This window comes from Aphelocoma coerulescens, chromosome 20 (assembly GCF_041296385.1).
Source record: "Aphelocoma coerulescens isolate FSJ_1873_10779 chromosome 20, UR_Acoe_1.0, whole genome shotgun sequence".
Classification (NCBI taxonomy): Eukaryota; Metazoa; Chordata; class Aves; order Passeriformes; family Corvidae; genus Aphelocoma; species Aphelocoma coerulescens.
The window spans coordinates 15,878,289-15,900,010 of record NC_091033.1 but is presented as its reverse complement, the minus strand read 5'-3'; the positions used below and the strand labels follow the sequence as shown (position 1 = coordinate 15,900,010).

Here is a 21,722-nt window from a genome sequence, read left to right as displayed (position 1 = left end):
TGAAAAAGCCCCAAACAAGCATATTTTGTTCTCATTTCTAATTCTAAAGTCTAGCACCTCCCCCAGGGCTTCCTAAAATAGAAATATCTGCTTCCTAAGTGTGTCTGTAGGTCTCAGCTGCATTTTTAAGAGCTTTATGGTCGTTCTATATTTTTAATCTTTCAAGATCAGTAGTTAGCTTATTTTTCTCAAGAAAGCTTTTTATAGACACCTTTTGTAAAGAGCACTGTGTGCAGTTTCAAGGTTCCCCCATTCTGAAACCGAGCAGGCAGTTTGGAGAAGTAGTAGCTGTCAAGATGAAAGATAACCTTCAAGGCCTGACGACTTCCTTCGATGTGGTAGAAGACATGAGTATCTGGAGAAATGAAGATAAAACACTTGCTGCTTTACCACAGCAGGAGAATTGTAAAACCACTGCTGTCTGAGTTTGTTAGATTACCTAATGACATATCACATATCCACCATAAGGTAAGGGAGAGCCTTTATGGAGAGAATGCAGGCTCTGAAATATTACACTTAAAAGAACACAGTTAGTGTGACCTAGTATGATGTTTGATGCAAATACAATAACTATATTTAATAATTAGAATCCCATGTTGTTTCATGGCATTTCATAGCCAGTGAACATGAAGAGAGAGATATGGGAGGGTAAGACACTGGACACTGAAAAGTTAGGAATACACCAACAGGGAATGTGGTGCTAATTATCTGTCATATCTCTTCCCTCTGTACAAAATCACACAGATAAGGCACACTGGCACAGGCCACAACTACACAGCACAGAACACGCACCACCACTCCATCGTGTCAGTCCTGCTTTAGGGGCTGTGTGCTTGCAGTGGAAGCTGAGGGAATACAACAGTGCTTCAGAGAAGCTGCCCAGTGCTCTCCAGGTGTGAGACGGTCTCTTAGATTTATAATCATAGAGGCTATTAATCCACAGAATATACAAAAAAAAAAAAAAAAAAAGCCTCAAAGAAACAGACAATACTCACTTGCTACAAGACTTTCATCCAGCTGCTTGAAAAAAAAGGCTACTTTGTCTAGTTCAGCCAGAGTGACCTGGATGTCTTCCAGCATGGTGCGCTCCTCCTTCTGTAGAGCAATACAAATAGGTTATTATCTGCCAAAAGATGTGTGGCAGGAAGGTACTGTTGTTATGGGCATATTTTGCTTTAGAGTGCAGAGCTTTTCATTAGCTCCATCCCAGCCAGGCAATTACTAACAGCTTTTTAACTGCAATATAACTTTAACCACCCTTTGCTTAGATGTCATTTGATGTGATTCACGGAGTAGAAAGGTTTAAGAACTGAGTAAGTTTGAAGGGATCTCTTTCTCCAAACTTTATACCTACAAATGTGAAGAACAGCTGATCAGTTACTGCAAAATAAATATTGATACATTCTGTGCAACGCAGACAAATAGCAGTTACATGCACAGATAGTTTGGATTGTATTTTATAAAAAATATCCACACTCAATCTGCAATATCTACAAAGTAAGAAAAAGAATTCCCTTCTCTATAATGTCAGAGCTGCTTGTCTGTTTTATGCCTCTCTTTTCTTAGCATTTTTACAGTTACAGTAGCTGATCTGCTGTAGCTCATCTGTTCATTAGGTGCAGATGAACTATGCAAGCACGGCTTTTCTCCCTAGACACGATGCCTCCAGCCCCAGCACCACAGACCTGAGAGGCGGACTGCACTGTATCTCTTTGTCTGGACTCCTGCAATACTCAGAAGTTTCTCGCTTGTTTGGGAGATGCATGTCCTCACCACAGGATGGCAGGGGACACTCATGACACCAACAGCTGGGCCCTAAAACCTCTAAATGCAGCAGCATTGTTCCCAGTATGAAGGCTGACTATTTTCTATAGTGTTCTAGTGTGACAATGGGTCACTTTTTGTGAGCATATGAATATGACTGGATAAGGAATATGGGCACTTGGTTGTCAGCTGAGGAAATCTCCAGAGTCTGCAGTAGTGGGAGTCTGAATACACTGCTAGAAGGCAGGTAACAGGTTCCACAGCTCCGGCTGTGCTGAGTGGCACAGAATCACACAGGCAAATATAAGCAGACCTGAGGATACCACAACTCTTCATCTTACCATGGTGGGGGAGAGAAGAGACTGGTAGTTCAGTAAAACTCCAGTGGCTGCTATTTGCTCCAGCCATTTTCTGCTGGCATCTCTACTGCTCTCTTCATATTCCCCATTGTTGTTGTACCGATAGTTGAGAGCAGCCAGTAACTGCTCTGAAAAGGTGCAAATAGCAGCCACAAGAGACTGACAGAAGATGGAATCACGTCTCAGCTGTAGCTCAGTATCTGTCAGAGAAGGGGAGAGAAGCATAAAGAAGTCATGAATATACTCATCTTCCTTCTCACTGCCAACAAAGCAGTTTGTGTGTGTGTGCGCAAATAATGTTCAGTTTCTGCTGTAGCTTTGCACTGACGTCACAGATACCTCTCCTTGCTGTGTGACCTGGGTGGATAGATAAAGACAGCGTAGCTAGCACGTGTGCATGTCGCGAAATTTTCTAGTCCAATTGACTGTTCGTTACTCCCTCTGCCATCTGCATGCTCCTTCCGACTGGAAAGAAACTAACTACTGGAAAGTAATAAACTCCTTAGTTACAGCCATATCTGGACTGATTCCCTTCTTTTTATGTTTACGGAGCAAGAGAATTATTGAAAGAGGGTCTCTGCCATTACTTCTCTCCTGGGCTATTAGAGATTAATCTTCCCCCATCCATCTGTAATTTGTGGGTTTCCCGTATGCCTAATGCATTAACTGTGCCCATCCATATAGTACAAATTGGTTTGTTTCTTGGGAGAATTTCCCCTGCATTAATTTTGCTTCCTGTGTGCCTGCCAGGCAGCCACATGCTGGTCAAATCAATCTTGTCATGCTTAAGGGGATTGCAGGCCAGAGAAGCACATGAATAAGTAAAGAGTTACTTCCCAGGCACCCCCAGCCCTTCCAGCAGGCTCTCATTGGAAAGGCACTGTTCCTTACAGAAAGAGGCTGAAGACATCACCCAGAGGCTTTGAAGGTCCGGATTATTTTTATAAGCACTGAACACAACAGACTGGCTAACACACTCCAGGCACTGGACCATATTCTCAGCTTAAGAGCAACCATCGTTCTTTCCAGCGGATGTTCATGGAAATGCTGCAGGAGATGGGGCACACATAGAGAGACACTTGGGGAGACATTTTATCTGCTATCAATAAAACCAGCCTTTATGGTCAGTAGACTGGCACACAGCCTGGTTTGGACAGACTCACAGACCAGCCCTGGCAGGAGCTAAGTTAGAGCCATACAAATCTCTGGTCTTCATTCTATGAAGATTTGAGAATCAAGTGTGGTACAGTGAAACAATGACTGCCTATTCCAGTTATGTATTATCTCATTTTCTAACAAAAGAACACCAAGTGCTACAATTACAAAAAGACTGTGCACAGGCTCCTTGTAAAGACCTGTCCCTTGCTCTGCAAGCAGAAAGGTTGGTGCGTGTAACAGGTTCCTGATGTCCCCAGTGTATTTGGGTTCTCCTTGCACATTTAAGGTCTTCATCTATTCTTGGCTGTAATTTCAGTATGCGTGCTCTGTTTGGAAAGATGATAGAGTCCATGGGCTCAAAAAAGTTGTGCAATACATCTCATTTTTGCTGCATGTTCTCACCACAGCAGGAAGCAGTAAAGGGAAGGAGGGTTCTCTTCCATCTGGGAAGGAGGGTTGTACAAAGGAAAAAATGAAGACAGAAAAACCCTGTTGTAGGGACTTCTGTATGTATGTTGTTGTTTTGTAAAAAATGAAAACCCCTTACCTGTGCATTTTAACAAGGCCAAAAGCAGCTGATTCTTCCCATCTAAAACAGTGAAGAAAACAAATGCTGTTCAACATAATACCAGGGTAGATTGCAGCTGGTTAAGTTTCCTCATTCCCCCCAATCCCTGGCACCTGCATGGCCATGTCTATTTACTCTGGTAGCCCTCACTTGCACAGACATGTTCATGACTGAAAAAAACAAAGCGTAAAGCAAAGAATTTCACTGGCTACATGCTCTGTTAACTACCATGAATTACTGGAAACAAATTGCACTTGCAGATGAATCCTAAGGAGGTGATCTCCATCCAGTGCTTTGCACTGATCTGTAGACATCAGTTTCATCTCCTGTTTCAGTTCAACCAGATTGCAATGGTTTAGAATATTGTAATATCTGATTAGCATTCACTTCACAGTTTGGAAGCATCTATTCATTTTCTAAAAGGGTTTAAAATGCACAGGGAGATAGATCAGTCTGACATCATTCTGAATGGGCTGATGAAATAAAGTAAGGGGGGGAAAGTTCTTTGGAATTGCTGCACAGGTGCAGTTTTACCATAAAAGCACCAGGACTCTGCAAACCACAACCTGTTCTACCTGGTCATCTCTGGAGCCCAGGACAGCCTTACTACAAACTGAGTTAAAATTATGAAATCAACTGCTAGATTTGATTAAGATCGCTTCTCCCTGAAGCCAGTAACAAATGTTTCCTTATTTACAGACCTTCCACGTGTTTCTGTATGATGTCAACAAGGTTCTTGATGCGCAGTGGAAGGTTCCATGGATCTTCCTGAATGCTGGCTTGAATATTGTTCCGGCACCTAACTGTGGTTTCTTCCTTCTGTTTAAATTCTAGAAAACATGGAGTGTGTTAGCGATTTAGGAAATGCTAAATAACTAAGAGTGGCTTAGGAATTACAATGTGAATACAGATGAAAGCAGAGACACAGTACCAATAGTAGTAACTGGGAATTCAGAAGGTCCTTAAATAGAACTAATAGAGAGGACAAAAGACCATTCCCATAGTCCCATTATCAGCAGTCTCCCTGCATTGCTTTCAGGATTGTAGGCCTGGTTGACATGCAAAGTGCAGGGAGCTCTGCCCCACTCACTAGACAAAGAGCCCCTTTCTGTTCCCTCTGCCTCTAACGACCAGCAGGCAGCTGTATCGGGTAGACACAGAGAATCAGATCAACTTTTTGGCTGCAACTGTCACATCCCAAAATACTGATGAGAAGTTCTGAAATATCCTGCATTCTTTCACCTGATGAAAACTAACTAATTATAGAGTAGAAAATTTATTCTCCATGACTTAGCTGTGTAGTTAAGCCAAACACCCCCATTGTTGGTGATGTGTAAGCAGACAGAGAAAGACAAAAAAAGCTATGCCAAATAACTGATCCTGGACAGGAACAGGAGAGCATTCCAATGTCCATCCATTATGAAAAGGTGTCTATGGTAGCTGTTAAACAGACACTGTGATCCAGGATTCTAGCTGAGTGTAAGCAGGACTTGTCTGTTCCTCAGTGTGATGAGTGTGGAATAATCAGTTAACTAAAAGACTCTCTCAGGGTAATTAATCTATTTTTAATAAATGAGATTCTATTTAAACAAAATAAATGTCTGTTATTTCTTCTTTCAAGCAGTGCATGGAAAGACTAACATTCTATACAAACATGAATGTGTTTACAGAGATGAGTTCATGTAACAGAACTTCACAGGAGTTATTTCTGGAGTCAAGGGAAAAAAAAAAAGCAAGAAAAGATCTCTAATTCTAGAGGTTTGCCACCATTACTAAAAACCAGAGCCTTTGAGAGGTTGGAGCTCTCCCCTCCTACAGCACCCGAGGTACAGCAGGAATAGTAGGAAACATTTCAGATTTCAAGTGGGAAAGGAAATGCAGCAAATATTTAGAAAATAAAATCCTGTGTGTTTCAGGGAGAAAAGAAACCACATCCTGAGCCCCAAAACCATTAAGACCAGAGAGTCATCAAGCTCCCTGAGAAAAAAGAAAACAGGGTATCATCTGTTTGCTCTCTGAGAATCAGTTTTCAAAGCAAGTGTTATGGGAGTATGAGTTTACTCTGGCAATCATCCATCTGAAGAAAAGCAGAGTAACTCATTGAGCAAACTGAGGCAGAACCTTTTGGTGCCTTGGATCTACAGTGGTCAGCCCCTCATCAGCTTATCAGAGCACTCTTTCACCTTCAATCTGACTATCCCTACTTTGTACCTTTTCAGATATGTTCACATCAAAGCAGAGATTTGGAGACTTGTGAAAGAGCTGCAAGAATTGAGCAGCATGTAACAAAAGAGGCCTCTGTGTGAAGGAATTCCCATGAAAATGACCTCTTAAGAGATAGAAAATTTCAGTGGTCAGACATGGTACCTGCCTAATGCAGGGCAGGGTAGACTGCGTGGCCATAGCATGTACGTTAAGCTTTAAAGTCTTGGAAATCACATTATTAAATACAATCAATCAATTTCTTTACCTTGCAAACTGTGGTCCATGGGAAAGTGCTTGGTTTCCTCAAAGGCCTTAGTTATCCCTGGTCCTTTTAGAAGTGCATTGATTGCATCAACCTACAATTGGAATGTTATCAACCAGTGTCAGTAAGACTTGCAGAAGAACATCTGAACAGAAAGAACTGTTGTGGGAAACTGCCGAAGCCGCTACACTATTTGTATTTTGGAATGACTGACGCACAGCAGTCAGACTTTGTAGCCATGAACTGGCCTCAAGAGCCTCCCACATTTAGTAACAGCATTTTGCATGATGATGATCCGCATGCTGATGAGGTAAGAGAATAGCAAACAACTAACTCTCCGGTGGTACACATTATAAACACATCTGAAATCTGCAAATGTGATCCATTTACATCAAACAAAGTATTAGAAGTTTGTCTTTTTTTTCATGAAAGCTTTTTTTCCCTTAGTCTCATGCTTTAGGTAGGGAAGCTCAGCCTTGCTTAAATCATGAGGCAACTTTAATAATGCAGACAAAAGTGATTCCTCAGACTGTCCTATAATGCACTTGCTTACACTGTACCCCAAAATCTCAATAGTATGCCTTCTTCAAAATATGATCTCATAACACAATTTAGTACTTCCAATTTCTTAATTGACATTTGATAAAGAGAAAGCAATTCTGTGTAAGAATAACGCTTTACATACCTGGTTAAAAAGGTGTTCCAGACAGCCATGGAGTTTGTCTTGCTTGTCCAAAGGTATCCTCATATCATTGGGAAGCTCATCTCCTAATAAAGAAGAAATTAAAAGCTTTTAACTTACAAACATAATCTGTGATGAGGCACAGGCACATCTTCACACTGCTGTGAAGTAAATAATGATTGCTGCTTTATCTCCAATTCTTAGATCAAAACACTCATTATTTTCATATAATGCAAGTGTCCAGTAACTAAAGAAACTTAACCCTGCCTAATACCTCTCCCATGTTCCAGATTTATTGTGACTTAATAGAAAAGGGCAAAGCTGTATCTTTATGTTCTTGTGATTAGTTTTGAAGAGACCACCTGTGCAAATTAAATATGCCAAGTGCTTATAATCAGCAAAGACTTCTCAGCACTGCTGAAGGGTCGGGCACGAGAAGGATGCCTGTGACCTGTGCGCACACTCACCTGATCCCATCTCATCGCTGCCCAGGTAAGAGCTGTTGCTCCGCACGCTGGTGTAGGACAACACGGAGTCCCGGTTACTGTTACACTCACTAGAAAGCAAAGCAGAGAGGGGATTGAACAAAAGCTGTGCCTGTGCCCAGTCCCTGATACACTGATATTCTGCCTTTATTAGCGCTGTCTCCCCAAACCTAATTCTGTGAAAATGAAATTACTATAACTAATGACACGCAGAACAGCCATTAAGCAAGGACTCGGGAGCCGGACTGCCGCAGGATGTCTTTTTCGATTTGCAGTTAACACTGAATGCTTAATATATCACCCTGCTTCTGTAAATAATGAAAACAGATGTCACACCACAGTCCTCGGCTGGGCCACATCATTAAATTTGCTCTATGGGCATTGAGTAGGGGAGAAATAATTAAAATATATGAGACTGGATCTCCACTAAATGTTTGCTGCCAATTCTCAGGATATTACAGCATCCAAATCCAGCATATAGGGAGGCTGCAGATAATGGAGGTGGGAGTGAAAATTTAAGGAATCTACGCCGCTGGAGAATCAGGCACTGCAGATCCTATCGTGATGCAGAGGAGTCATGACAGTCGGTTCCACACCAATCTTGGCTCATGCACACCTGGAAAATTCCAGTGTGAATCTCCTCTCTTTAAGGTTCACTTTAACTATTCTTACTAAAAGTAATCAAAAAGATTATGGATCTCAGGCTGTCCCCTTCCAGTGAAGTGACAGTGGTTTTAATAGTACAAGCCCAAAACAAAGCTTACAAAATTCTCCACTGTCTCTGCCTCTGATTAAATTATTAACTGAGATGAGAGAAAAATATAAGAGCAATGGAAAGAACCCTAATTGGGATTTTTGCTGTCCTTTTTAAAATCTAGTATCAAAGAAATCTGTTTTTTTCTTAAGATTAACACTTATGGTAACTACTCTGCAGTACAAACCCTTATGAATTACACCTCCAAACAGTCCCAGAAAAAGAAGCATGGCAAGGTATTTTCTTATGTGCAGTTTGCTTGGGTTTGTAGCTAATCAATGCTCTTTTAAATCAAAACCCATAAGAACATATTCCCCCTTGAGTAACTATTACCTGTAATATATGCTTAATTCTCTGCCTCTGTCTAATAAAGATAAGACAGAATAGTGTTTCTCAAATTTATGTGTAGAATTCTGGAACAAGCGACAAACCCAGAGAGCTTTTTAGTGCTGTCACTTTGTTACCCAGAATAGATTAGCCTTAATTACAGAAATTTAAACTACACGGATACCCTATTAACAGTGAAAGAAATACAGCACCTTTCACTCAGAAAGCTCCAGAGCACACGTCTAGATTGAAATCTCACACAACAGAGATTGCCCCACTGCAAGTGCTCGTTCTATTTCTTTATTGACTTCGTATTGCTGTCCTTTGAGGTGATCAATATTCAACTGGACAAGACCCCAAGCAACCACTCTTAACTGGCCCTCTCCTGAGCAAGGGACTGGACTGTGCAAGCTCCAGAGACCCCTTCCAACACAAACTGTTCCCCTTCTGCCATTCTGCAGTCCTGCATGGGTGGCACCTATTGCTACTAGTACGAGTGCCCAACAACAGCAAATAAAGCATCAGGACTGCAGCGGGGAAATTACAAAGACAGATCATTCATTCAGGTCCCTGTAATCCTCCCAGCTCTAGGGCCTTACTAGAAATGTAAAAATGGCCAATTAAGGATGTTAAATTGCAGTAGTCAGACACGGCCACAACTTGTTATTCCACTTACTCTGAAGCCGAGTTTCCAAATGTTTTCCCCCCAAAATAGAGAGAATTGTACTGAGATTCCCTTTGGCAGCAAATATTCCTGGAGAACCAGCAGTCAATCATGTCCCAAAAAGATTTTGAGACACGTGAATAAACATTTGCATTTGTGGTTTCAAAGGCCCATTAAAAATAAAAAACTCAATGTCCATTTCTGTTTCTCAGTGTCTTAGACATTCAGGAAAATAGGCTGCAGAACCAAATGGAAATACCAGCTACTATAAGACCAAACAGTCTAAGAATTCTGCTGGACTTCTGCAGTTTCTGGCTACAGGATACAAAAAGTCACAATAGACCTATTTATTTCATTTTATTCAATTTTCTAGAAGTTTTAATATTTTGCCATTATTTTGGCAGAAGTATTTTTGCTATGTATGTCTCCATGATAATAAATACAATGAATACTTCAGTAAAGTGAATACTAAGTGAATACTAGATAATTGACTGAATGGAAAACAATCTGTTGAATCCATACTGGAATCAGAATTCTGAAACACTTTTAGTAAGGTAAAAGTGACATAATCTTCAGACTGACCTGTAGGAGTCTCTGAAACTCATTGTGTCATGTCCAGAGTCTTCCTGGTCCTCCTCAGAAACTTTGAAACAGACTTTCTTGATTCCACCATGCTCAGCTTTGTCAGCATCACTCTCTTCTGTTCCCAGGGAAGGTGAAGATGTCTCCTCAGTAGATGGTGGCTCACAGGCACCACCTTCTGTAGGTTCTGTTATGGTGGACAAAAGTCTGCAGAAGCACAACACAGAGCTCTCAGTCCCACAAATGAACTGTCACAACTCAGGCTAAATCCAGCTATGTGAAATCAGAGCTAACTTTGCAAGCACTTTTACATAGACTACTTTCTAACATCTGATCTGAACATGCTCTCGGTTTGGAGCCATTCCCCCTTGTCCTGTCACTCCAAGCCATTGTAGAGTCTCTCTCCATCTTTCTTGCAGGCTCCCATCAGGTACTGGAAACCCACAAGTACGTCACCCCAGAGCCTTCTCTTCAGCTGAACAATCCCAATTTTCTCAGCCTTTCCTCACAGCAGAGCTGCTCCATCCCTCTGCTCATCTCCATGGCCTCCTCTGGACTCTCCCCCATGTCCTGCCTGGGCTGGGCATGCCGGAGCTGAAGGCAGCTCTGCAGGTAGGGTCTCACCTGAGCAGGGCAGAGGGGCAGATTCCCCCCAGCTTCACCTGCTGCCCACACTGTGGGGACAAGCCCAGGACATGGGTGGCTCAGGACTGAATGATGCTGCCAGTACACATTGATGGCTTATGTCCAGCCTCTCATCCACCAGCACTCCCAAATCATTCTTGGCACAGCTGCTTTCAGTCCCCTTATTCCCCAGCCTGTAGTGCCCTGACTAGGTCTTGCACTTGGTCTTGTTGAACCTCAGGAGATTCCCATGAATCCCAGTTCCCAAAAGGTCCTGTTTCCACAGGTACCCTACTTCTATAAGGTGTAGCTTAATCACTGTAACCACAGTGGCCTGGAAGTCCTCACTTTCTTCATCCAAGGCACTGGATTTCTCCTCCTCAGCTCACTGCCTCTACCCAGCAGCTACCACCCTTCTGTATACATGTTGGAGCCAAGGCTCCATGTGCTTTCCAGTCAGGTGAAGCTTTGGTTATGTGCTGGTTTTGGCAGGGATACAGTTAATTTTTTTCCATTGGCTGATATGGGACTGTTGTGGATTTGTGCTGAATACAGGGTTGATAATACAGAGATGTTTTTGTTATTGCTGAGGCCTTTTCTGCCTCTTGTACAGCCACACTGGGGAGGGGGCTGGGGTGTGTGGGAGACTGGGAGAAGACATAGCCCGGACAGGTGACCCCAGCTGACCCAAGGGATATTCCAGATCATGTGACACCATGCTCAGAGTATAAAGGGGGGGAGAAGGAGGAAAGGGGGAATATTTGGAGTCATGGCGTTTGTCTTCCCAAGTCACCATTCTGCAGGATGGGGCCCTACTCTCCTGAAGGTGGCTGAACACCTGCCTGCCCATGGGAAGCAGTGACTGAATCCCTGGTTTTGCTTTCCTTGTGTGCAGCTTTTGCTTCACCTGTTGAACTGTCTTTATTTCAACCCACAAGTTTTCTCACTTTTATTTTTCTGACTCCATTCCCAATCCCTCTGGCAGGGACTGAGCAAGTGGCTGTGCGGGGCTGAGTTGCTGGCTGGGGTCAAACCATGACAGCGCACAATGGGCTGTTCTTTTCATTACTGGGATTCCTGGAAGTGGCTGTCATCAGCTTAGGGCATCATAAGGCCTCCTCCCACACAGCTCATCCCTGCAGCCCCTGCTACCAAAACCTTGCCTATTATGCACAAATCACAGACACGCTACTCCATCTTTCGTTACTGCTACTAGGAGACCTGTGATGATAAAGAGAGAAATAAAAAGACAAAAAGAGTAAAGGAAACCATAGGTTCCATAGAGAAACGGGCCTGCAATTACATGTTTTGCTTAGTCTGTCTTATGACAGACAAAATCTCAAGGGTCTGTGCTCATATGGGATTCCAAAACTGCTCTTGACATCAAATAGATTCTTATTTTGGAATATACAGTAAGCAAAACAGTGGCTGTCAAATTCAGGTAGACTTTTAGAAGCAAAGGACAATAATAAAAACACTGATGGATCTGCCCAGGAGTAGATTTGACGCAACCAGCAAGGCCCTGTCATACAAGGGCAGGTGTGAACAGGCGAGTAAGGAGGCTGACAGCTGGGGCTGACAGCACAATGTGTTTTTGGAGGTTAATGCCTCAATGTCATAAGAATTTCTTTCTCCAGTGCATACAGGATTTTGTACTCACTTATTTATCTGTATGACATACTGCTTCATTTCCTTCACTGCAATGTCAAGTTTGTTAAAAAGGTGCAAGTAGGAGTCCTGCATCTCCCAGTCTTCCTGTTTCAGCAGAAAACTGAGTCCCCTTTCTTCCTGAACTGTTCCTCCATTCTGCTGGCCAAAGCTACCATCAGGATCTCCATCTTCTGGGGCTGGACATCTCCAGGATGGTGCAGCCATAGTGGTGATGCAATGTTGAGTATATGAGACTGGATTTAAGGTACCTACTAAACATTAAAGGATCTAGTTAGTATGGCTTTCATGACTTTCCCCACTCCATTCCAATGATGATCGTTTAGGATAGGTGGAGTTTTAACAGGAAAAATTAAAATTTCACAGAACTATTTTATATAATTACATTCTATGACAAAATCATTCTGGAAAAACCCCAAAGAAGTTGGTTTTTTCCCCTGGCATGCCAGCTAGCCGTTTTGAATTTACTGCAGTTCAGAAACTGGTTAAATTATGGAAGTAAAGACATATGTCCACACATATACTCATTTAGTCAACACAGAAGCTCTCTAAAAGCATTTGCTGAAAAGTTAATGAATTTGGGTTCTCAGGAGTTGGTCTGTGTTATTATGCCAGCTCTACAGACATTTACACTTACACATATAAAGAAATATTGGATTCTGTCCTTACAGAAGATAAATTAGTGCTTTTTCATTTAGAAATGCTGACAGTTTTGTTGCAGTACTTTGCTAACTACCTTAGCTCACATTAAAAATATTATTACCCAAGCAAGCAGGGCTCATTTATAGACCTCAATTTTAATAGTCAGTGCCATTGTTCAGAAGGTTGGTTAGTCTATACTTCCCTCTTCCAAACATTCCTGCACTCTGACCTTCACAAGGCAATGAATCAGAAACATGTTAAGTGAGATCATGATAAAGAAATATTGTAACTCAAACAACCAGATTGTAGGAGCAATGCTGCATAGCAGCAATTCATCAGAAAACAGATCCCCTGACAAAGTAGAGACTTTCAACTCCAGTGCATGGAATTTATTTAGTAATAAGAGTAGAAAGTAGCACTACAATGTGATTGACCTCAGCTGTTCCCCTGAATGAAGCACCAGCATTGCCATCAGTCCCTGCTCACTCAAGCAAGTCACCTCTACTAAGGGCAACAGCACCCCGGACATGTAACTACCATGAGATGCACAAACAGCCTAGCTAGCAAAAACATCAGACCTGAAGCCTCTCTATCCTTAAAGCCATTACTTTTTCACAACACAAGAGGGCTGCCATTTAACTATAAAATTTTAAGGAGGAAGAAAGACTACTGGCAAGACTATGTTTATATTTGACCTTGCTGAGCAGTGTAAAAACACAACTTTTTATACAGATAAAATCAGTTATCACTTTAAAGTTAATTATCACCTTGCTCTGGATCAAGACCAATAATAGAAGGTTTCCGTCCAATGCGAATACTGAACGATCTCCCTGCTGAGGTAGTGCTTTTGGGGTATGATACCTCCATGAGGTTAATATGGCAGTTGGTGGGGCAGAAATCCATGCTGTTGAGGGAATGTGGTTCCATAACAGCTTGTTTGAAGGCTGGGCTCACCTTTGTTTTCAATTCATCTGCAAACTAGAAGAAATAAAGTAGGTGTGTGCTACTTCACTTTCAAAAAAAGTTTGATGCCATACAGACAATTCTTTTTTCTCCCTGCCCCCTATTCCAGAAATCCAGGAATTCAGACTTCTGCTGCAGCTGAAATCACACATTAAAAAAAGTTCATAAAATAACAAAGGAAGGCAATTAGCTATATCTCCTACTACTCTCTTTTCAAGCAGCTCAGATAACTGCACAAAAAAAGCACACATACTTTGTTTACACCATGATACACTGTAGTTACATTCAAGTTATCTAAGACATGCATCAATCTGTTCTCATATTTATTCACTAATACAGTGGAAATGAACCTGCAACAATATGTTTTAACCCACAGCTCTGACAAGCAGAAAGGAACGATTTACAGACAAGGTATTTTTCACTCAAAACTTGCAATTTCAGTAACTTGCAGAGCTGTTCTCATGCCTCCAGGACACCCACCTCAGAAACAGTTTGGATTCATTAATAAAGAATACTAAGACCCACTTAACACAATGAAGTATTGTCTCAAGACTTCACCAATAACTAGTAGTGTTGTACCTCTTGGTAGTTCGTGAGCCTCCTGCTAATGCTTTCCAGCTTAGTGTCACAGATTTGCCGGAATTCATACTGGGGCATGGTGACCACAGCACTGCTTAGGGATAGGAGTCTTTCACAATTCCTTACGAACTGACTGTCCTCTGCAGCAAAGGCCTCTAAAATCTAAACAAAAAGACAGGATGTCAGTGATATGAGTCTTGACAGGGAGGGAAAATACAGTTTTCGTCCACTCAGTGAGTGGCAAAGCCCCATGGTTGGATAAAGCTGCCTCCAGAACAAGCTGCCTTTATTACTGCCTGAGAACCACTAATGTGTCTAATCCTTAGAGTCATATAACATTTCTCAAAAATTTTTAGAATCTTGGAAGTGGATTGAAATATCCACTGTCCAAGTTACCTGCTCTGGCATGCTTTCATGGGACATAACGATAATATAGTGGGATGTGACAAACACTCTCTATTAGCTCATTTTTGTCAGAGATGACAAAGACACTCAGCAGACTCTACTGCCTTCCAATAGCAGCAGTTCTACTCAAAAAAGCACCCCTCAGGTGGGAAAAGCGCCTCTCAGGTGGGAAAAAGCTCCTTGCTTTTCTTCCAAGGTAAAGCAAATTCCTGCCTGAAAAGATTAATCTTGAATATCAGCAGAGAGTGTGTTACCAGGCAGATAAAAGCAAGAATTCCACAGGAACAGGAGCTGAGGGCTCCTCCATCTACCTTAACAGTTGAAGTCCTGGAAGCACTTGCTGATTTGCTCATACCAGTCAAGCTATTTTAACTCAGTGCATTCTAATGAACAAAACTGTAAGCAGGGCTGAGAAGACCAATGTCAACCTCAACTGAAGATCCAAGCCCACAGCAGCCAGTAATAAGCTATATTATTGGTTTCCCATTCTGTTTAGGAATAAAGCTGACCATGTCCGGTTTTCAGTACCTTCGCAGTGAGATTGAAGCAACCTTTTGGTTCCACAATTTTCTCCAGGACAAAGGATTTGATTCCTGCACTGCTAACATATTCATACACCACCCCATGCTCCAGATGGGTGTTATCCACAGTTAGGCTGATGAGAGGGGTTTCTTCACCAGTGACCAGTGGAGAAGTAACAGTCTGTGGTGTCTGGGCTGGAACCAAAGGAAGTCATTAGAGGCGTCTGACAGCACATGTGAACACAGGCCTGCCCAGGCAAGAGAAACCTGCTGAGAAAAATTATTGAATGCAGTGACACAACCTTTGGCTCAAGGAGTGTCTTGAACTATGTACTGCTGTAGACTGAGAGAATATTCTAAGGAAGGCATTTGCTGTTGGCCACTAATGGAGACAGTGACAGACGTTTAGATAGTCCACATGCTCCAATCCCCATTCTGATTTCTTCCATAAATGTGTGCACATATCCATGCTCAGGACACTACTTCTAGTTCTGTTCACTAGCAGAAGCTTGTAAGGGAAGTGAAGTATGTTAACCTCTGAGTCCTGTTGTCTGCAATAGCCCTCTGGAAGACTGAGATATCAGGGAAGAGATGTGGTGAGGAGGTAACATTTTTTACACAAAGCAATTCTATTGCCACTAGAGAACAGATTCCAGTTACAGTCAGGTTGAGATTTGCCAGGGAATTGCTCACACGCTTCTACCAGGCTCAGTCCTTTGAATTAAATTTTGCTTTAGTAGTCTCCCTTAACATCTACTTTTCCAAATAAGCCCTCAACATGAGAGTAGAACTGTTTTTTGAGCTATGCTTTCAAAAGCTGGAAGAAATACACCCACTCCTTTTCCTGACACAGTGGTAACATGCCTTGAAAACTTGCTCCAGGTAAAAGTAATTTAACATCTTAATCTTTAATCAAAAATAACAGAAAACATCGATTGTTCTTGCAGGTATGGAGAGGTACTTGCAGACCTTCCCTCTCCATCAGCTACTGCCCATAAATGCCTGGTTTGCAGGGGCTACCAAAGGATTCTAAAAATGCTGAGTCTCTTCACTCCCATAACTGGCTATCTTGTAAAGAACAGTCACAGGTGCACGATTTCTGTGTGTATCGCAATTTTTTCTTCTCCTGAATAAACTGCAGCATACTAATACTTCCTCTGGCAGACCTCATTCAATTACAAAGCTTTGTTAAGAGTAGAGAGATTCTATAATAATAATTATACTTTATACTTTCCTTCTGAAAGCTGCTGAATCGTCCCTAGGTTTTCTTCCCCCATGAGAATCTTTACCTGATTCCTGTTGGCTGCTTTGAAGGGATTCCAATTCTGCATGTCCTTCTAGTGCAGAGCTGTCTTTGCTGGAGCCTGGGCGACTGCCATTCAAACATGCAGGGGATGCTGCTTGCTGAACTCTGTCCTCTTCAGCATCTTCATGTGTTCTGTACACCCACTGGTACAATCCCTTCCAACAGATACAGGCTTCAGCTAGGACCTCAAAATGCTCAATCTCCAAATATTTGGACTACAAAGGAGAATCCAGCTATCAATTCTGTATCTTCTAAGTAGGCTGAAATATCAACGTTCCCTCAGCTTTTCTCTGAACTTCAGAGAACATAAAATCTAGATCAATAGCTGGGTAAACTTCTGTGGTTAGTAATTTTCAGTACTGTATGCAGTGTATGTATGAAATGGCTTTCATATTATCTGTACGTGTTTTGCAACTATAGGCAACTGGAATCAGGTCCCCTCAGTGACAGCAGGACCCTGGCATAGAAGGAAATGAGTCAAAACAAACATGTAGATGTTCTTTTTCTGAATATTTAGTGAGCATAAAAGCAGAGGAAAAGGGGAGGGCAGAAGAAGGGCAGGAATTAATGTACTTCATTTGAGGTTTTGCATCCATACCAGTGCTTCCTGCTGCCTGGTCCTATAGGCTGTGAAGTGCTCCAGAACTTCTTTGTAATTTCCATGTGTTGCATTATTCCCATTAACTTTCAAAATACACTGCCCTGGATGAAGGCCTACAGCGGCAGCCTCAGAACCTGAAAAATAACAGGAGAGAAGTTAGACAGAAATGCCATCTGCCTATGGATGAGAATACTGGAAAGTTTGCAAAAGTTTTCTGGTTAGAAAAAGTAAGAAGAGCTGGGTCAGTCCTGTCATGCCTTTGCTACTAAGCCTTTGCTACTATTCAGAGAGCTTTGTTGTGTAAGGATAACATCATGTGTCTATCCTTCATGTTTTCAGTAGTGCTGGGAAAAACAGACACCTCCTTGATCTAAATGCATTCATGCTAGAAATTGACATTTCTGTGGGAAATCATTTGGGATTCTTATATGTTTCTCCTTTAGCCTTACGGTTACATTAGCTGCAGTCTTGCTTAAGTATAAACTGTTATATTTGTTCCAGCCTCTTGTACCTGGAAGACAGAACACTTGCATGTTACACAATTTGCCACAGAAAAAGACTATGATGTCAAATGTAATTTGTCTTTTCCAGGCCAAATCCTGAAAAAGTACAATCTTCTAGCTGGAACTTCCAGCTTGCACTCCAAACTGTGAAAAAGTGGTTATAGGTGCTGCTATAAAAGGGTGTAATAAATGTGTGTCCCTGGGAATGCCAGCTGTGGGTGCTGCCTAAGCTAACTGCACTCAGGTGGAGATGCACATTTGTTCTGAAGGAAGGAAGTGGTGTATGTCTAAAAGGCCGCATTTTCTGCATCTGCTTAACATAAAGGTTAAAGCTGTGCTTTGCTTGTAGCTCAGTTAATATGTCAGGTACAGAAGTAGTAAATATCTCTGTCAAATTGTGTTTTCTCCTTTTAAAAATATCAAGGAGAGCAGTTTGCCTCTGTGTTATACTGGTAATTTGTAGCAATATATGCCTATGTAAAGGAAGAACTAGTCTCCAAGTCTTATGTCACTTTGTGATGTCCAGATTGTGTTATGATTTGTCTACTAACCTGCTGATCCTACAGCACCTTCAGAACCCAGTGACCCAAATTGGCAAAAGTATTGAGGAAGCAACAGACACCATTACCTCTCAACTTTTTCTCAACTATCTCAGCTTTATGGGGTTTTTTTCACTGTGGCTGTTAAGTTTACCTTAGTAGTCTCAGAAGAAACAAGGGTAGGGTCACTACGCAAGTCCATTTCTAGCTTGCAAGAGCTAAAGTGATAATGCCTTCTGATCATGCACATGGTATTATGCATTGCAGTATTCAAGTTTCTTCCACTGTGGAATTAAATTATTCCTTCTGTTGTGTTGATGGGATTAGAGACTCAACACTCAGTTCACAAGAATGATACCGCTGTCTTAGAATATATTTAGATGATAAGCACTTGGATGCAGGAAATCTCACACAGTTCTATGGTTATATGAGTGTGATTCTTGTCTATCATGAGTTCTCATCACTGTGGTCACTAAATTTGTCAGAACTTGTATAGAACAAGTTGGACAATGAAACCTGGATCTGTCTTCGTTGAAATATGTATACACACACACACTTTATATACACACACGTGTGTCTATTCAGCTGTACTCCCAACTTAACTGTACCATAGAGTTTCTACTTACCTCTTCCTACTGCGTGAACGTATGGTGGTGCTGCTCCCCGTATCTGAAAGCAAAGTGCTTCAGGACAATCTGGGATTTTAATAATCCTGCAGATAAATCAAGGAGAAGAGAAAGCATGATTTTAAATTAGGCTGCCAGAATTCTGGGCAGTTCTTAACAGCATCTTTCCCCAGCATTCACAACTGGGTTTGGATGGTTGAAAGCGTCCAGAGTGTTTACGAATAAATAACAAATGAAGAAATATACTCCATCTTCAATCTCCAAGGCAGATGGGAGATGTTATTTGTTAATTAAAATTTGGCACTTCTTAATTTGTTACATCTTTAAGTGAATAACACTTGACAGAAACTTTCTAAGGCATTTATATTCACTTCCATTTCTAGGCAAACTTCAGTGCAGTTGTGCTGACCTATACCAGCAGAGGATTTTTTCCCATTAAAAAATTAAAAAAAAAAAAAAAGTAGACTGGACAAGACACTCTGAACTAGAATTCAGCAACAAATGTTCACTGAGACATTCACTTTCTATAGCACGTTCTGGGATTACAGAATTTAACAATACACAAGACACTAACAGGGCCAACTCTCATTGTAAGAAACAGTAACAGACTGAAAAACTGTAAGGACTGACATTGTTAGTCATCCAAAAATAAGCCAAGCTTTAATAGGTGGAAATTGTTTTCCCATGCACATATAATAGAGTGTGAGAAGCTTCATGCCTGAGAATGACAATCTTTGTGATTCAGTTTCATTTGTGCACAAGGAAACCAAAAGCTATCTGCAATATAAAGAGAACACATGCCAACCTCTCCTAGCAGCCCAAGGGTCATCACTAAAAACAAGCCGTGACTCTTGTACCTCATTTCTGTCATCTGTTTTCCTATTGAGTGTCTTCTGCAGGGCAAAGTGTTTACAGAGGTTTCACTACAACTGCAGAAGTACTATTTAGTAACTGACATTTCTCAATAATCTTCTCTGTCTGCCCATCTTGGCACTTACTCTTTTGATTTGGTGGCTACCAGAAGCCTAAGTGGCCTTCGTGAGCAGAAGGACTGGGATAAGATGGTTTCCACTTCTGAAAACGGGCGTAGGAATACTAAATCCTCATTGATGGAATAGATTTTTCTTCCTGCTTGCAGGCCAGCCATCTGCAAAGGGAACAAACACCACACAGCACTTTGGGTCACTGGCAGCAACTCTGAAAGCTCAGGCTTCAAGGTTCAACTGTTCCCTACTTATGGACATTTCTAGGATTATTTTCGCATGGAATACTCTATAAGTAGTGTTGGTTCATCAAGTCATTTGTCACTCCCCCTTCAAGTTTTCTTCATTTACAGAAAACAAAGAGATTTCACCAGTATCCTTAGAAATATGCCACTCTACAGATGTATCTTAGTTTGCAATGGATAAATCTTAGTACTTTCCTGCTACAATTTTTTCAGGTACTATTAAAAAGGAGACTATAAAAAAACAAGGGGTGGGGGGACACAACTGAAATCTAGGGGCCTATAATAGATGGGCTGTAATACTCAGTGAGACGCAGAAGTGTGACTTCCTACACCTTGGGCACAGGAGCCGTGGGCAGGTTTCAGCCATCAGCCTTGCAAAAGCAACCTATACCCAGTCATGTCAGTAAATGTTACCTGGTTTGAAGAGTTGATAAAAACCTGTCTCTGCTTTAACTGAAGTACTAGCTCTCCATTAGCCTAAAAAGCCACAAGATTTTAATTCCTAGGTTTTGCACCTAACTTCAGTTATTTGGCAATGGTCACACAGGAAGTCAGAGACAGATCCAATGACAAAACTGAGATCCCCTACTGTGCCCACTGGAAAATAGCTTTAAATGTACCCCTTGATGATCTCTACCAGTTAAAATGTAACACAGCAATATTTGGACTAGGTGTTAGGTATCAAGGAACCATTAAAAAATTATTAAACCTTCCAGACTAGAATTACTTCGTATAACTTCAAGGTTCAGCAGTTGGGTTTCCTTCTAAATGTGGCAAAGCCTTTTCTATTCTGCCTGGAATCCACTGACAAGCTTCTTGACTTCAAACAGGAGGTTTTAGCATTACTCTCTCTCTCCTCTGGCTCAGAGAGATGCAGATTTAGTTTTTTGCTGGAGCAGTATAATTAGATCAAGTTCAAAAGATGGGCTCGTGGTCACAGATTATCTTGAAAGATCAAGAAGAAGATTCCTTAAAAAATGGTGTGCTGCCGTTGTCCTAAAACCCAACAGATTTGCAGTCTATTCCCCAAGCTTCCAGCCAAAGAAAGGGCAGAAGGATTATCTGGCAGGCAATGGTTCACAGCACAGGTTTAGATTAATAAAATTTTTGGCCAACCTATGTTGATTTTGAGTACTAGATAAAGCATAGGATTGGTTTCTTTGGTGACCATAAACCAAATGACAATGAGGAATACTGAAATAACTTCATTCTAACACTAAACTTCAGTTCAAAATTCCTACCCATGTGACATTCTCAACTTGCTAAAATCAGTCTGTCCACTTCAGCTGTTTCCACTAAGCAAGTTATCCAGGAGTTAAACGTAGTCTAAAGGAGTAACCCACAAATTAACATGGACATTCAAAAATTCTGTAATGGTTGTCCTGGACTTTTAATTAGAAGCTCTGTCCTGTGTGCTGCCACAATTTACTGTGAAGCCCCAGACAAGTCATTTAGTCCTCTCTTATCTTCATCAGTTTATCCATGCCTTATTTTGGTAAATGGAAGATCAGACTGTGTTATCCACATAAGGATTCTCTATGGATAAATGGGTGATTAAGAAATACTCAGATCCTATGACATTTGGGCCATCTACACGCTTCAAAGAAACAACACAAATATATTCTGTAGAATTAAAAAATACCATGGAGAGAAATGACTGCATGCTTTTTAAGGAAAAAATACATATCTAAAAATGCAGCTTCACTC

General features: G+C 41.4%; 1 protein-coding gene and 1 long non-coding RNA gene across 4 annotated transcripts in view; one reads left to right on the top strand and one right to left on the bottom strand.

Moving 5' to 3' along the window:
* LOC138121232 (uncharacterized) overlaps positions 1 to 4,631 on the top strand; it is a 62,807-nt gene extending 58,176 nt beyond the window's left edge. The window contains exon 4 of the long non-coding RNA XR_011156141.1: positions 4,549 to 4,631. This is a non-coding gene — a long non-coding RNA (uncharacterized lncRNA). The remainder of the gene's footprint in view (positions 1 to 4,548) is intronic.
* Positions 1 to 21,722, bottom strand: part of PREX1 (phosphatidylinositol-3,4,5-trisphosphate dependent Rac exchange factor 1) — a 147,276-nt gene that overhangs the window by 7,562 nt on the left and 117,992 nt on the right. For 2 of the 3 annotated variants that reach the window (XM_069034522.1, XM_069034524.1), the window contains 17 exons: positions 19,786 to 19,934; positions 18,788 to 18,873; positions 17,117 to 17,253; positions 16,502 to 16,673; positions 15,220 to 15,407; positions 14,287 to 14,448; positions 13,512 to 13,722; positions 12,095 to 12,356; positions 9,811 to 10,017; positions 7,466 to 7,554; positions 7,002 to 7,084; positions 6,320 to 6,410; positions 4,551 to 4,679; positions 3,829 to 3,870; positions 2,106 to 2,323; positions 996 to 1,095; positions 212 to 355 (listed from right to left, as the gene is read on the bottom strand). In XM_069034522.1, the coding sequence (XP_068890623.1) occupies positions 212 to 355; positions 996 to 1,095; positions 2,106 to 2,323; positions 3,829 to 3,870; positions 4,551 to 4,679; positions 6,320 to 6,410; positions 7,002 to 7,084; positions 7,466 to 7,554; positions 9,811 to 10,017; positions 12,095 to 12,356; positions 13,512 to 13,722; positions 14,287 to 14,448; positions 15,220 to 15,407; positions 16,502 to 16,673; positions 17,117 to 17,253; positions 18,788 to 18,873; positions 19,786 to 19,934 (2,470 nt within the window). The remainder of the gene's footprint in view (positions 1 to 211; positions 356 to 995; positions 1,096 to 2,105; positions 2,324 to 3,828; positions 3,871 to 4,550; positions 4,680 to 6,319; positions 6,411 to 7,001; positions 7,085 to 7,465; positions 7,555 to 9,810; positions 10,018 to 12,094; positions 12,357 to 13,511; positions 13,723 to 14,286; positions 14,449 to 15,219; positions 15,408 to 16,501; positions 16,674 to 17,116; positions 17,254 to 18,787; positions 18,874 to 19,785; positions 19,935 to 21,722) is intronic. The other variant, XM_069034523.1, reaches the window with a different exon arrangement.